At 38.2% G+C, this 14,664-nt stretch overlaps 1 protein-coding gene across 1 annotated transcript in view; it reads right to left on the minus strand.

Moving 5' to 3' along the window:
- LOC122797061 (echinoderm microtubule-associated protein-like 6) overlaps positions 1-14,664 on the minus strand; it is a 3,800,753-nt gene that overhangs the window by 2,034,360 nt on the left and 1,751,729 nt on the right. The window contains exon 18 of the mRNA XM_044065838.1: positions 7,465-7,592. Coding sequence (XP_043921773.1) covers positions 7,465-7,592 — 128 coding nt within the window. The remainder of the gene's footprint in view (positions 1-7,464; positions 7,593-14,664) is intronic.

Consider the following 14,664-nt stretch of genomic DNA (forward strand, 5'->3'; position numbering starts at 1 on the left):
GTTTTCTATGGATGCCAAGAGGTCTATCTCCAGCATCCCCCAGAAGCGTACAATGTTGCGGAAGGTCTCCTTTTGTAGCTGCCATTCGTGGGGGTTCAGGATATTTCTGCTGAGGTGGTCTCCTAGGGTGTTGTGCTCCCCTGGGATATTCTGGACTATCAGATGTAGTCCCATAATTGAAGCTGTCGGCCTGATTAGCATGGCTAGATGACAAATGGGTAGGAGTGAGTTCCCCCCTGCCTGTTGATGTACCACATGACCGTGGTGTTGTCTGTTTTGATCAAGAGCACTCCTGGTCTGAGGTGGACCTTGAAAGCTGTTATATCTCTGTGCACTGCCATCATTTCCTTCAGGTTGATGTGGAGTCCTAGCTCCCTCTGCTCCCAGGTGCCCTGAGTGCACGTCTCCTAAGGGAGCCCCCCAGCCCGTGTCTGAGGCATCTGTGTTGATGGTCTGGCCTTGAGGAAGGGTGATAAATGGTAGACCCCTGTTCAGGGCACAGACTTCTGCCTACCATAGAAGTTCCTTCCTTAAGCAGGGAATCAGAGGCAGTTGCTGTTCCAGTGACTGTGAGTGTTGGCACCACAGGTTTCTTAGGTACCATTGCAGTTTTCTGAAGTGTAACCTGGTCAAGGGCACCAACAGGATGCAGGATGCCATGTACCCTAGTGTTTGCATGAACTTCCTTGCTGTGAGGTGTGTCCTGTGAGCTAACTGGGAAAAGCAGAGGGGGAGAAAGCTCTGTTTTTCTGGAGAGAGGAAGGCTCTTTGGGTGGATGTGTCGAGGAGAGCTCCCAAGAAGGTTATCCTCCTTGTGGGCTGGAATTGGGATTTTTCCTTGTTGATGGTAAATCCCAAAGAGGTTAGAAGGGTTTGGACAAAAATGAGATCCTGCAGGAGTTTTTTTCCCTGTTGTCCACCTGGATGTGACAGTCATCCAGATAGGGGTAAATCTGTATGTTCTTCTGTCTGCAAAAGGCAAAGACAGGAGCCAGGCATTTGGTGAAGACTCTGGGAGCAGTAGATAAGCCAAAGGGCAGAGCAGAGAATTGAAAGTGCTCTGAAGCGTAGGAAACCCCTGCAGGACTCCCTTATGGGGATATGGAGGTAGGCATCTTTCAGATCTAGGGTCACTAGCAAAGCATTTGGTGTCAGCACTGGCAAGAGTTTTTGAAGTGTTAGCATTTTGAATTTTGGCACTAGGAGGAATAGGTTTAATGTGGATAGGTCTAGAATAGGGTGACAGTTGTTCTCTTTTCTGGGTACTAGGAGCAACCTTGAATAAAACTCTTTTCCCACTTGTTCCTCTGGTAATGGCTCCACAGATCCTTGAGCACAGAGTTTTTGAATCTGGTGGATGGCATCTGTCCTCTAACTTGCTGGTATGTTTAGATAACCTGACAAACTTGAGTTCTCTTTGAAAGAGAATCTGTACCCTTGGGAAATAATGTTTAGGACCCACCGATCTAGTATGATGGTTTGCCATAGGATAGGGATAGCCTTCCTCTTAGCCTATGTGGGGGGTGTGGGTGGCAGAGGGAGAGTCATTGTGAGTCCTTGGGGTAGGAATGGACTTAGAACTCCCTTGCCTAGGAGTGGTAGAGGTCCACTGTGTAGGCCTCTTCTGGCTTTGGTGCTGTGGCCTGGAGGGCCTATCTCTGCAACCTTTCATTTGCACAGTTTTGGCTTGGGCAGAAAAGGACCAGTGTTTGGTGAGAAAGTTCCAACTGTATCTGGGGGGTTGTACCTGTAGGAAGTCTTTGACTGTCTGCATGGACTTGGCCTTGTCCTCCATTTTCTTAATCACTTCCTCTGCCTTAGGGCCAAACAACTGTTCCCTATCCAAGGAGGCATCCAGAAGATTTGATTTAACATGATCAGGCAAAGGTTGCTCTATCAACCATGCATTTTTCCTAATGACTGATCCAGAAACAGCAACCCTGCTAGAGGCTTCTAGAGCATCAAATCTGCAATGCAGGGAATGTTCTGCCACTTGAGAGCTGTAGTGCATCAGATCTCCTAGTTCTCTGGTAGCAGTACTCTCTGGTAAGGAGGACATTTTCTGTTTTAATAATTCCAGTGTGTTTTGTTGATATTTAAGCATATGGAATTTGCAGTTGAGAGGTCTAATGGCTAAGGTATCCCAAGTGTATACCTTTTTGCCCCATTGGTCCAAGTTTCTACTTTCTTTGTCAGAGGGTATTGGGTTTTTGGTGGAACTGGCTCTAGCCCCCTTGGGTCCCTGAGTGATGACTTCTGGGTCGGCTGCAGGTTTCTTGAATAAATATTTATGGGTATCCAGCACCCTATAATATCTATCAGGTTTTCTGGGTGCAGGAGGGAGGGCATCAGGGGTGAGACCAGACTCCAGAAAGACATCCTCCATCACATCCAGAATGGGAGGGATGGCTAAGGGTTTGTGCTGTGGTAAGTCCAGGAACTCTCTCAATCTCTTCTTTGACTGGGGGTAGTCCTGATCTTCCCAATGGAAATGCTCTCTGAGGGTAGTTTAGGTCTCCCCAAATGAGAAGTCCTCAGGAGGGGATGCAGCAGGAATGGATTCCTCAGCATCTGAATCCTGAAAGGCTGTCAGGGGCTGTTGTTCAGTGTCTGAGTCCAGAAATTCTGAATCCTCTGACTCTGGCTCTGAAAGCACCTCTGCAGAAAGGTCCCTTTTTCTTTTGGCTGGGGTAGCTGGAGGAGACTGGTTTCCTCTGATTAGAGTGATTAAATCCTCAGCCATCCTAAGCAACTGCTGTGACTGAGCAGGTTAGGAGGGAGGTAGTGGGTGACTGAGCAATGAGGAAGGAGTTTTCCAAGGAGTGGCCTTGCTTTTAGGACTCAGTGATTCAATGGGCCTGGGTGTGGTTTTGGCTGGTGGTGTGGCCGTCGGTCTTTGTCTGGTGTAAGTCATCTGAAAAGTTCCTTCGGAAACCGGTGCCTGGAAAGCAGGGCTGACAACCAACATTTCGGAAGAAGAAGCCTGATCCGGTGGTGTACTGGACTCCAAAAGGGTCTTGGTAGAGGCCTGTGGTGGTTGCTGCGTAGGTGCCTCACTGAGTTCCGCTGTGCTAGTGGACGGTAGGCTGGCTGACTTCAGGTTTGTGTCATCTGTGGGCTTAACCTTCTGTGGTCTATCTTTTTCCTTCTCTTTTCTCTTTTTAGGAATTTCCACAGTAGACCGACCGACAGACGCCATTTTGCGCTGGTAACTACTCTCCCTGAAATGCCTGGCTACAAATTCAGCTCTTCTACGGATGGTCTTAGCATTAAATAAAGCACAGAACCGACATTCAGGGACATCGTGGTCTGGGCCTAAACAAATCACACATAGATTATGGAAGTCTCTGTGTGGTATTTGGTTTCCACAGCAAAGACAAATATTTACTTTTTCGGACATCGGTTAAGTGCAAGAAAAAGATCCCCAATGGGGAACTTAGCTTTAGTAGGTTTTTCTTTCTCACTGTGGCAACGGCCGACTGAGGCACTCACAAACTGCTTCTGCTTTGGGCTCCACGGCAAGAAAGACTGATGTAATGGCGTCGGCTGCCTCTCTTTATAGCCCTGATGACCTGACATCAGTCTCAGGTGACCTGCAGCAAATGCAGGAGGGATATCCGTTACTCTGGTATTTGGGCCGGCTAAGGGCTACCCAGCAGGGATAACCCACAAGTGATGACTGCAACAGTGAAACACAAAGAACATTATCCAGTTGCAATTACATAACGCTGCTGCAGAGTCTGTTAATAGAGTTTACAATAAGCAGAAAGTACTGGAGACTTGTGAGGATGTTAAGAGTTGTAGATCTACCAATGCCAAGCCACTATTCTCAGAAGCTTGCCAAGAGATACTAATGAATAAATGTTCACAAGGTAAAGTTAGATGCATGTTAACATATAATCGGAATACTGCCAATGTTAAGAAAATCATTGAGAAATACTGGCACATCCTACATGATACACCAGAACTACAAATGGCAGGCGATGAAAGTCCATGCTTCAGTTATAAGAATCAAAGTTTGAAGCAGTTGTTATGTTATAAAGAAAAGACACCTATATCAAGGAAGATGCAACCAATTAAGAATGGTACATCTGAATGTGGCAGATGTGGTTTTTGTAGTTTCATTTGTTGTGATAAATATTTTACTCATCTAGTTTCTTATAAGATCTTCAGACTTAATGCATATGGTAATTATGAAACTAGAAATGTTGTCCATCTGACTAGATGTGTTGTATGTCAAGCATATTATGTGGGCAAAATGAACCAGAGGTTAAAAGAACATATCCGTAACCACCTATCTGAAATTAAAAGAGAAATAGTTACAAATGCATTATATAAGCACATTACAGACAATGGTTCTGGACATAGTTTTAAATTTTCAATTTTAAGAGTAGTTGATAATAATATACGTGGGGATAATATTAATGATTACACTGAAAAGGAAGAATTAAATTGGATTTTACGTTTAGGGGCACATTATTTATTTAACATTTGTTTACTGGGATAATCCGACTGGACAACTTGTGTCTGTTTTCAGCAGAGGCCCGGGGAGAAAAGCTCCGTATAGTAGTTACAAAAGTTTCATGCAGTAGTTATAAGACATTAAGAAAGTAGTACAAACAACAGCAACAACAGTCAAGGGGAAACAGTTTCCTCAGTTAACCATAAAAGATATTAAAAAGTAACTATTGATAAGTAACAATTTGGAAAACATCATCAGTGGAATAAAGTACATTGATATGGTCCAAGAATAATTGGTCCTTAGAGTAGCTTAAGGAACTAGTAACTGCAGAAGGTGTTGAAGGAGGCTAGGGTGGGCCAATGCAAATGCATAGCCAGTTACTGAGGAAGTATGATTTATGGGGTGCTGTTTTGAAGTCTCATGTCATGAGGAAGGGTATTACAGACTTTAGCAACTTCATTGGGGAAGAGAGATTCCCCAGAGCTTAGGGAGCACATATTTGACTTGGTTTGAATGGCTATGTATCTTTAAAGCCATTACTGAAAGAGATGCACAAACGAGCCTGATTGGCATAATGTGACTCACTTTGATGTCATATAAATGGTGGATGATATTTTTTGTTTGATATGCCTATAGAAGCCATGTTTAAGGTGGAAGTTTTTACTAGTGGTTTTAAAAGTTGTATGAGTCTAATAAACTATGTCATTACCAGCTGCTCGTGGTTCCAGTAACTCTTTACTTGTTTGTTTTTATTTTTGTGGTCACTGGATTTACTTGCATACTGGCTGTATTTTTCTGCTTTTGTTAATCTAAGAACTAAGCCAACATGGAACTGGAAAAAGGAGATTTCACCAATAGGGATAACTGCAAGCAGGGGTACAGAAAATAGGCAAGGGGGTGGAATTTACTGGAGAAAACTGTCAGTGGAAGCAAGGTACTGGGAGCAAATAACTGGACAGGGAAAGGTAATAGAGTGGGATGAGGTGAAGAAGTTTGGATTGCAATTTAGAGACTACCCTCCCTACCAAGAACTGATATTGGAATATAAGCAAAGAAAATGGGATATGAATGCCCTGAGTGAAAGACCTGCTCTTGTACAGTTTTTAGTCAGAGGTAGAACAGAAATTGCTAGTAAAAAAGTGATAACTAGTTGGGCATATAAAGCAATGCATGATAACTATAAGAATTAATCGGGGGGAGGGGTAGAAAAGATTGATTTCACAAGGTTTAGGATTTTTGTTTTCAAGTGTTTGCACAGGTATTTGTACACCCCAAGCATACTTCAAAGAATTATTCCTCAGGAAAATAGCAAATATTAGAGGTGTGATGAGGAAGAAAGAGGTAACTAAGGACATGTTAATTAGGAGTGCAATGAGTTGGCAGATTTTAAAAATGCTCTACAGAGTCTTCTTTCAAAAATATTGAGAGGGAAAATGGGTAAAACTAAGGAAATAGTTCTTCTGAGCTGGGACACAGGCTCTGAATTGCTCAGACACAGTTAGGCCTTATAAAGTTTAATTCTGTTAGTTGTCAAAAACAATTACTAGCAAACGAAAATCAAAATATAAATATAAACCTGTTGTATTTGAAGTACTGAATATTTTAAACAGATAAAAAACTGGTAAAGAAATTTTTACAACAAGGAAGGAGTATATATATATATATATATATATATATATATATATATATATATATATATATATATATATATATATACACACACACACACACACGTATCTATATACAAACATATGTGTATATATATATATATATATATATATACATATATATATATATATATATATATATATATATATATATATATATATATATATATATATACACACAAATATGTGTGTGTGTGTGTGTGTGTGTATATATATCTACATGGATCTACTTCACGTACCCAAAATACCACATAACCAGAGACCAGATGACCGAGATGAGAAAGCTGAAACTCCAAATAAACGATCATCCACATAGCCAAAAAGTTTCCGTGGGTAAGTAACCACTTAGGCCAAACGGAGAATTTTCCCTCTTCTCCACTGTAGTGCAATCTCAGAGTTGTTATATTTATTTAGGGGGTTGGGGGGCTTAGCCCCCCAAATGGGTAGGTTATAGATGGTGTGTTGTGTTCTCCGTGAGTTTTTGGCCCATTGGTTACTTATCCTGGAAACTAAGTTTTCGGCTATGTAGATGTTTGTTTATTTGGAGTTTCGTCATTTTCATCTCGGTCATCTGGTCTTTGGTTATGTGGCATTTTGGGTATGTGACGTATACCTATATATATACACACACACACACACACACACACACACACACACATATATATATATATATATATAGAAACACTTTGGAATCTCGAAATATTGAAATGTCGAATTTCAGTATCTCGAGACCAAAGTGTCGAATCTGCAGATGCACAAAACTGCAGAATATCGAACCCGGAAATGTCAAACCCGCAGTACTGATGGCGCGTTAGGTAAGTGTGGTGTTTTTAAGGGTTTTGGGGAGGGTTTGTGTGTTTGTGAGTGTGTCGGGGAGTGTTAGGTGTGGATTAGGGTATGTAGGTGAGATTGTGAGTGCGTCAGTGTTGAGAGTGGTGGTGTTTGTATCTTTGTGATGTGTGTTTGTGCGAGGGGGGTGTGGAATGTATGTTGGTGGGTTTTGTATGTTTTGGTGTTTAGTGCAACTTCAGAGTTAGTATATATAAGTAGGGGGGTGTGGGGGCACAGCCCCCCCACATAGGGGGTGCAGTTAGGTAGGTGTAGTTGTGTTTGTGTGTGTGCTTTAACGGTCATGGTTTTCAGTTTCGCGGTTTTGGGGTTCCGGCTTTATAGTCTCGAGATACTGAAATTTGATGTTTCAGTATTTTGAGATTATAAAGTGTATATATATATATATATATATATATATATATATATATATATATATATATATAAAATACATCCACACTCTCACAAACAAAACATTATTAAACACATTTTCAGAAGAACACCTACCTGTACCAGCAGTGTCATAGGGCCACTTTTATCAATTTCAAGTATTTCTCCATTCTTTGTTCCCACAAGAATATGTCCATGTCCTAAAGTAATGGCACGAATTGAGGGATTGTCTTCAAGTAGTAAACCTATACAAGAACACAAATGCAAAAAAAGTAAGTGACTCTGTCATGCTTCTTTATTTCCAGGAATATACTGCCTGTAGTGTCAAAGAGTAAGATTCATACAGACTTGTTTATAACAGAACAAGGAGTATGCAGTAACCAAGAGAATGGAATTATATTTTTTAGAAAACATTTAGTGATTAATGGATTGCACAGTGAGTTGTCAGAGTCATTCATACTAAGGCAACACAGAACATGGCATAATACACAAAATGCTAATGAGCACACTACTCTTCAATCCCAACACAAATCTCCTATCATAAATACATTTTTTGTTCAGTGCTGGCTGGGGCCATCTATATAACATAACATTATAACGTACAGTACAATCTTCAGGCTTTCTGCAAAAGCCATAATGATATAGTTTAGGCAGATAACATAGTTGGGTTTGGGGCCCTAGACAACTGTATGCTTTATGTTCCCAGCCCTCTCCAACCTATGCCAACTGATTTGGCTGTCCTGCTTCTTCCAGGCATATGCATAAGTATAACACATTTGCACCAGGTACGTATGCCATGTTGACCTACTGGAATGCAAATTAGATTACTAGGAGCTGAATGTATTGTTATTAGGTACATTTAAGTGACGTAAACCAAGTGATTCAGCACAAATGTACTTTACTTAGAGACAAGTAATGCAGGATGAGAGTCTCAAAATTCAAAGATGGGGGTATCCTATTCATGACTTGTTACTTATATTCAAATAATGGATTGAAGAAATGAGAAGAGGTCTACTTTATACACAAGTATCACTATTTTTACATAGTGGGTGAGGGGAAGTAGAAGGTGCTCTAATGCAGACTTGATCAGCATCTATATTAAAATCTTTAATGCACATAAGCAATGTGTTGTAAAATTAAACTGGTTCAGGGAGGTTGGGAGGGGAGTTTACCCTACACAAATCTCAGCATGACAGTGCCAGTGCTTCATCAGGTAATACACTCAACGTTTATATTGGAAGATCAAAAGACTAAAGGTTATATTCATATGCAGGCACTTGGATTCATTTTCCAAAACTGTCACTGCACTGCTGCACAAATAGAAGTGTTGAGTTCCTCAGAGTTCCATCATTTAGATGAGGCATTAAACTGAAGTCCCATGTGCCTGAGTCAGTGTAGCTCAGGTGAATGTAAAAGATCTCATGGCATTTATCAAAAAGAGTAGGGGAGCTTTATTTGTAAAATAAAAGTTATACAAATATTTACGATATCATCATACATTATCCACAATATTTACCCAAACATTTATACACCTGTTTATTAATTACTTCTACTTTTTAATAATTATTTATACTTTTTTCTTTAAATCCCACCCTTTTACATACAGCCAAAATTGTATTTTTTTGATAATATCATTGACATACTATTTCTTATTATATAATAACTTGTTGCATTTTGCTTTAAAAAAAAAACATGCATAGGCAAAATTACTTCAGGTCCTTTTTTGATGTTTACATTCTTTTGCATTGTATTCAAAGAGCAAAACAATTTCCATTGATTTTCATCACTCCATATTTTGTTAGTTTTTCTCCAAACTCGTTTGTCCTCTTTTGTCCTTGGACATTCCACAAAAATGCCTCATTATCTTCTCCTCTTAACAAATACTGCACTTCTTTTCATCATGTTGCTTGCACTTCATTAATCCCTTCACTGGAAATTTATTTAAAGTTAATTGACACAAAACATCTTGACATTCCCACTGTTCTTCTAACATTTTTTCCTCCATTCCTCTGTTGCCTTTTGTATTACCTCATAATTCAGTCCATGTGTGTGTGTGTGTGTGTGTGTGTGTGTGTGTGTGTGTGTGTGTGTGTGTGTGTATATATATATATATTTTTTTTTTTTTTCATTATCACAGTATACAATTCTTTTCTTTATTTTTATTTTACTACTTTCTGTTACTTCATTCTCCTATAATATTTCATTGCTTCATTTTCTTTTTTCATTTCTGTTATGTTCAGTATTTCTCTTATATTCAAATAATAAAACTCTTTCTTTTCCGGTACGGTTCAAACCTAGCGTAAATGTAAAGATGGCAAGAATACTACAAGGTTGATTACTTTTAAACCATTTTCTTTAGGTTCATTATACAAAACCCCCTTCTTATAGGGTTTAATCTAGAACTTCACATTATTCCAAATGTAACTTCTAATTATTTTTCTAAGGACAGAACATCAAAAAACATGCATCCCATGCACCCCAATACCTTGATATCCCTGAATGAATACAGTATATTTGTTCTCAAATGTCAAATTACACAGCCTCGATGCAAACATTGTTTCCTTTATTTCAACTAAAATTTCTTTACGTTGTCTTTCAGTGGTATATTTCCCTCCATATTTTTATGCCTAATGTTTCTATCTATTTTCTGTAAATCAAATCCCACCTATCCAAAATATGTCATGATATCCTTTATTTTCTCTTTGATGAAAACTAACCCCATCATACCTACCAGTTTTATTAGTTTCTTCATCATCAGTTTTATCCATGCCTTATTCCTTACTGTGATCACAAAATCATCTGTATATCTCAGAAATGCTGGTATACATACCTCAATATAGTACAGGATTCCTGCTTCCTATGACAGCATTAATATCTAAGCAGAATGGTACAATCATTGGGCAGCCCTGTTTGACACTATTTTCCACTTAATTTTGTTCCCTATCTATTCATTAATTACTAGTTTTAACTGAGACATCTCATATACATCTCTATTAACCCCATCATTTCCTTTGGAATTCCATATGATATCACATGCAACTATTTTTCCTTCTGTGGTATCTGTTCTAATGCATCCCACTTCTTCTTTTATCAAGATTAATAATGCCTTAATTTTTCTTCCTTTCACTCCATAAACTTAATCATTTTTTTAAAGAAAAAAGTATAAGGACTTTACTCTCCCATTCAATTCTCGGCTGAAGTGCAGGGAGGGCCTTCTGTGTGGAGTCTGGATGGGCGTTCGAAAGACATGCAAAAATGGGCATGCCTTCGTTGAAGGTTGGACGTCGAGCTGGCACCTCGGCGTTCATGAAAATCTACTGCCAATCATTACCGGACCAGAGTTCTGCTGTGGCGACCCCTAACCAGGAAAAGCCGAAAGACAAACAACAACAACAACAATTAATCAAGTATGCTTAAAATATTTTGGATTTACCTTCTATTACTGCATGGTACATATTTCAAATCCACTGCAGTTTCTGGTCAAGTAATAACTTACTTCCTCTCTTTCATCTGATTCTTCCCTTTTCTTCTGTATTTATTTGTGTATCAGCTTTTTTTTTTCTTTTTTAAACAAGAAACATCTTTATAGAGTTATCAGTCACTTATGCCATAGGCAATCATACATTTATATAAATGAAAACAAACCATATTGACACATTTTCATTTGCAAACATTATAACATATAATCTTCTACACAGTCATTGTTGGTAAAATATTACATAGCTAATTCAATTCCTGCTTTCCCTTAAACCTCACTCCTCCTTCAAAACATTATTCTGCATGTATTGTTCTAAAAATTTCCATTTTTTCTATGCAATTTGCTCCATTCCTTTTCTAAAGATCTAGTTAATTTATATGTTACTATATTCACTGCTTGTAGTATGGTTGGTTTAGACATTAATTTCCATTTTCTACTATTTTTTTTTTTTTGCTAGCCACCAGAATTAAATTCAGCAAGGCCTCACTTGACTAGACAATTACAATTCTGTATCACACCTAAAAAATATTTCCTTAGTGCCATCAATTTGCTTACTCATTATTTCTAGCACAAAATGCTAAGGCTGCTACTCGTAAAACACTCGTCTTTATTTAAACGCCAAAATATAATAAAACGTTTTTCGTCCTCACTCAGTGCTCGGACTTCTTCAGAAACTCTGTTATAGCCATTTTAAAAAGTATCCAGTATTTATAAGCTCATTCAAAAAAGCCCGCCAAAAAGCTAATCAGCGAACACAGGATCATTTAAAGGTATATTAGCCTAAAACCTACTGATTTACTCATATACTCTAAAACTTCAATAGAGTCGATGCATTACAATAAGGTCAGACAATAAAAATAAAATAAATAAACATGAAAGTGAATTAATACATTCCTAATGAATATAAAATTAATAAAATTCCTAATAATAAAATTCTATCTTATCACTTCTTAGAATACTTTATAGGTTACTTTATAGGTTTATATAGATACTATATGTTCTCATCACCTATATATTTTAACCCAACTTGTTAACTAAAACAGGTGTTAAGAACTACTAAACATTTATATCATAGACTCAATAATCTCTCCAAACTTTTTAATTTGAGCAAACACATAAGTGAACATTTTTCATTTAAACCCGGACATACAAAAGCATTTAATTTTAATTGCCATAATAATTCTAACTTTTCGAGGAGTAAACCATAAGGGCCTCCTCTTATATCTTTTTTGACTTGCACAAGTACCCTGAATTGAAATTTATGTTCAGGGAAACTCATAACATGTCTGGCAAGTGCATTATCTTCCTTATTTAACCTGTCTCTTTGATGTTCATAAACTCTTTCTTTAATCTTTCTTTCAGTCTTTCCCATGTATACCAAATGTATTCTTGGCCTCTTCCCATTCTACTACCTATCCCTCTCTAATTATATCATCCCAATACCTTGGTTCTTTTGCCAGTTTTCTCCAGTAAATTCCAGCCCATTCTTGCCTATTCTTTGTACCCCTAATTGCAGTCATCACTATTGGCAGAAACTCCTTTGTTCATTCCCATTTTGGCTTAGTTCTTAGAATACTTTCTGCTACTTTATCAGCATAACATTCTGTTTGGCTATTGTTATTCTTCTTAATAATCTGTATCCAAAATCCTAGTCTCCACAATCTTCCCCCATATCCTCATCATCTCTTTCCATTTTTAATTATAGCTTTCTGCTGGTGCTATGTATAGGAGCCTTAACTGTGTAGCTCTGAAATACCCCTTCAAATCAGGTAATCCCACACCACCTTATTCTGATGGGGGGATCAACTTATTCCACTTGACTCTTGCCCTCTTCCCCTCCCAGACAAAATCCTTCAACTCTTTATTAATTGCTATCTACAACTCCATAAACTCGGTCTTATACAACTTTTTTTCTGTAACATTTTTATGAGACTAATGTGTAATTTTTCAAATTTTGTGCTTGAATGTTATGACTTTATTATGCCCAAGTTATCATTCTGAGAAGCTCATGTGTTGTTTTCATATTTGTGCTTGAATGTTATGACTTTCTTATGTCTACCTAATTTTTCATTCTGTTAACCATATGTATCTGGAGCTTTACTCCCCAGGCCTCTGGTGAAAATGGGTTACTCATGACCCAGTCAAACTTTCCAGGTAAACAAATGCCAAATAAATAAATACTCATGCATACCTTCTCATTTCTGTGTTCTTTATTATCTATTTATATACAGTTTTTAAGAAACATTATTTTCATCTTTCTACATTTTTTGTATACTCATATCCTGTGCTATTTATTCCTGGCAATGTGTCTTTCCTACAATTACCTATGACCATATCCAATTCTGTCATGTTAACATCCATTTCTAACATATTGTTTATCTCATTGCTTATACATTTCACCCCACATCCTTTCCATTTACATTATTCTTTATGCATTTTTCTTACTACTTGTCAACTATTTCTGAAATTTGTTTCTGACTCCTTTTAAGCTTACCACTCCTATCTTTCATCCTTGTCAGTATATCTTCATTATTTATTTATTTATTTTACATTTGTTGACCAGGTTTGTCTAACTGAGCTAAGTAGAACTTTTTCAGTGGAGGACCAGGGAAGAAAGCTCCACATGTTCTACAAATTGTAATTTACAAAAATAAGTAAACAATCAACAACTGGTTTACAGAAAATATTCAAAGCAACATATACACAAAAAGAAGGATTTACTACAGTAAACTAATCATTATGTCTGTCAGATTTAAAATCCTACATCATTCAGAAGGACTAACAATAGTTTTGTCACCTGATGTAAAATCTTACATTATGCAAATACTTATTATGTAATGTACCTAGGATATAGAAGTTAATGTGAGACAAGGTGTAGAGAGATAGAGAAAGTTACATAGATTGGAGCAGATAGAGGTTTGCAGTTAGGGTTGATAAGTTGTTTAAGGGGGGGGGGGTACAGAGGCAGGTCCATTGGCTTAACAGGTATTCTTTACTGGCTAGCTTGAATTGACTAAGTTGCTTGAGTGACCTGATCTCTAGTGGGAGTTTGTTCCATGCCTTGGAAGGATTATAGCTATAGAGAATACATCCTTTCTTAGTTTTAGGTTTGTGGATTTGTAGCAGATCTAGGTTAGAGCTCCAGAGGGATCTAGCAGGTGAATAGTGGGAGATGACAGATGATACGGTAGGACAGTAAGAAGGCTGATAAAGGATGGAGTGGATGATGTGGAGTTGAGAGAGAAGAAGCTAGTGAGGTAGTTCAAGCCAGTTAAGGTGTCTGAGTGAGAGACAGTGATGTGACTTGTAAGTTTGATGTGCTGCAAATTTGGCTATCTTGTTGTAGGTAGATTCAAGTTTGGCAAGGAGTGTGGAGTTGAGGCAAGTAAGAATTTGACAGCCATAAAACAGACTGGGTAGGAGGCAGGCATATGAGAGAGTTACTTTAGCTTCACTGGTGAGAAACTTTTTGTTGTGGTAGAGAAGCACTAGTTTCTGATGAGTCTTAAAGTGTAGATTGAATTTAAGTTGGTCGTCAATGATGACACCAAGGAGTTTAGTGCTAGTTTCCACCTCGATTTGTGTGTTACTGAGGGAAAGGATTGTGAAAGTGGCTTTAATGTGGTTGTAGTTTTTAGGAAGGAAAAGCAGTAGCTTAGTTTTTTTGGGTTAAGGTTAAGCTGGTTGTCAGGGAGCCATTTTTTTACTGAGTTAAAGGAAGTCTGTGTTGTAGCGATGAGTTCGGAGGGAGAGTCAGCAATAGTGATGACAGTAGAGTCATCAGCGTATTGGACCAGTGATGACTGAGGACAGGAAGAATAAAGAAGATTAGTGAAGAT

The sequence above is a fragment of the Protopterus annectens genome, chromosome 3.part0, assembly GCF_019279795.1.
Source record: "Protopterus annectens isolate FY-2018-M chromosome 3.part0, PAN1.0, whole genome shotgun sequence".
Lineage (NCBI taxonomy): Eukaryota > Metazoa > Chordata > Ceratodontiformes > Protopteridae > Protopterus > Protopterus annectens.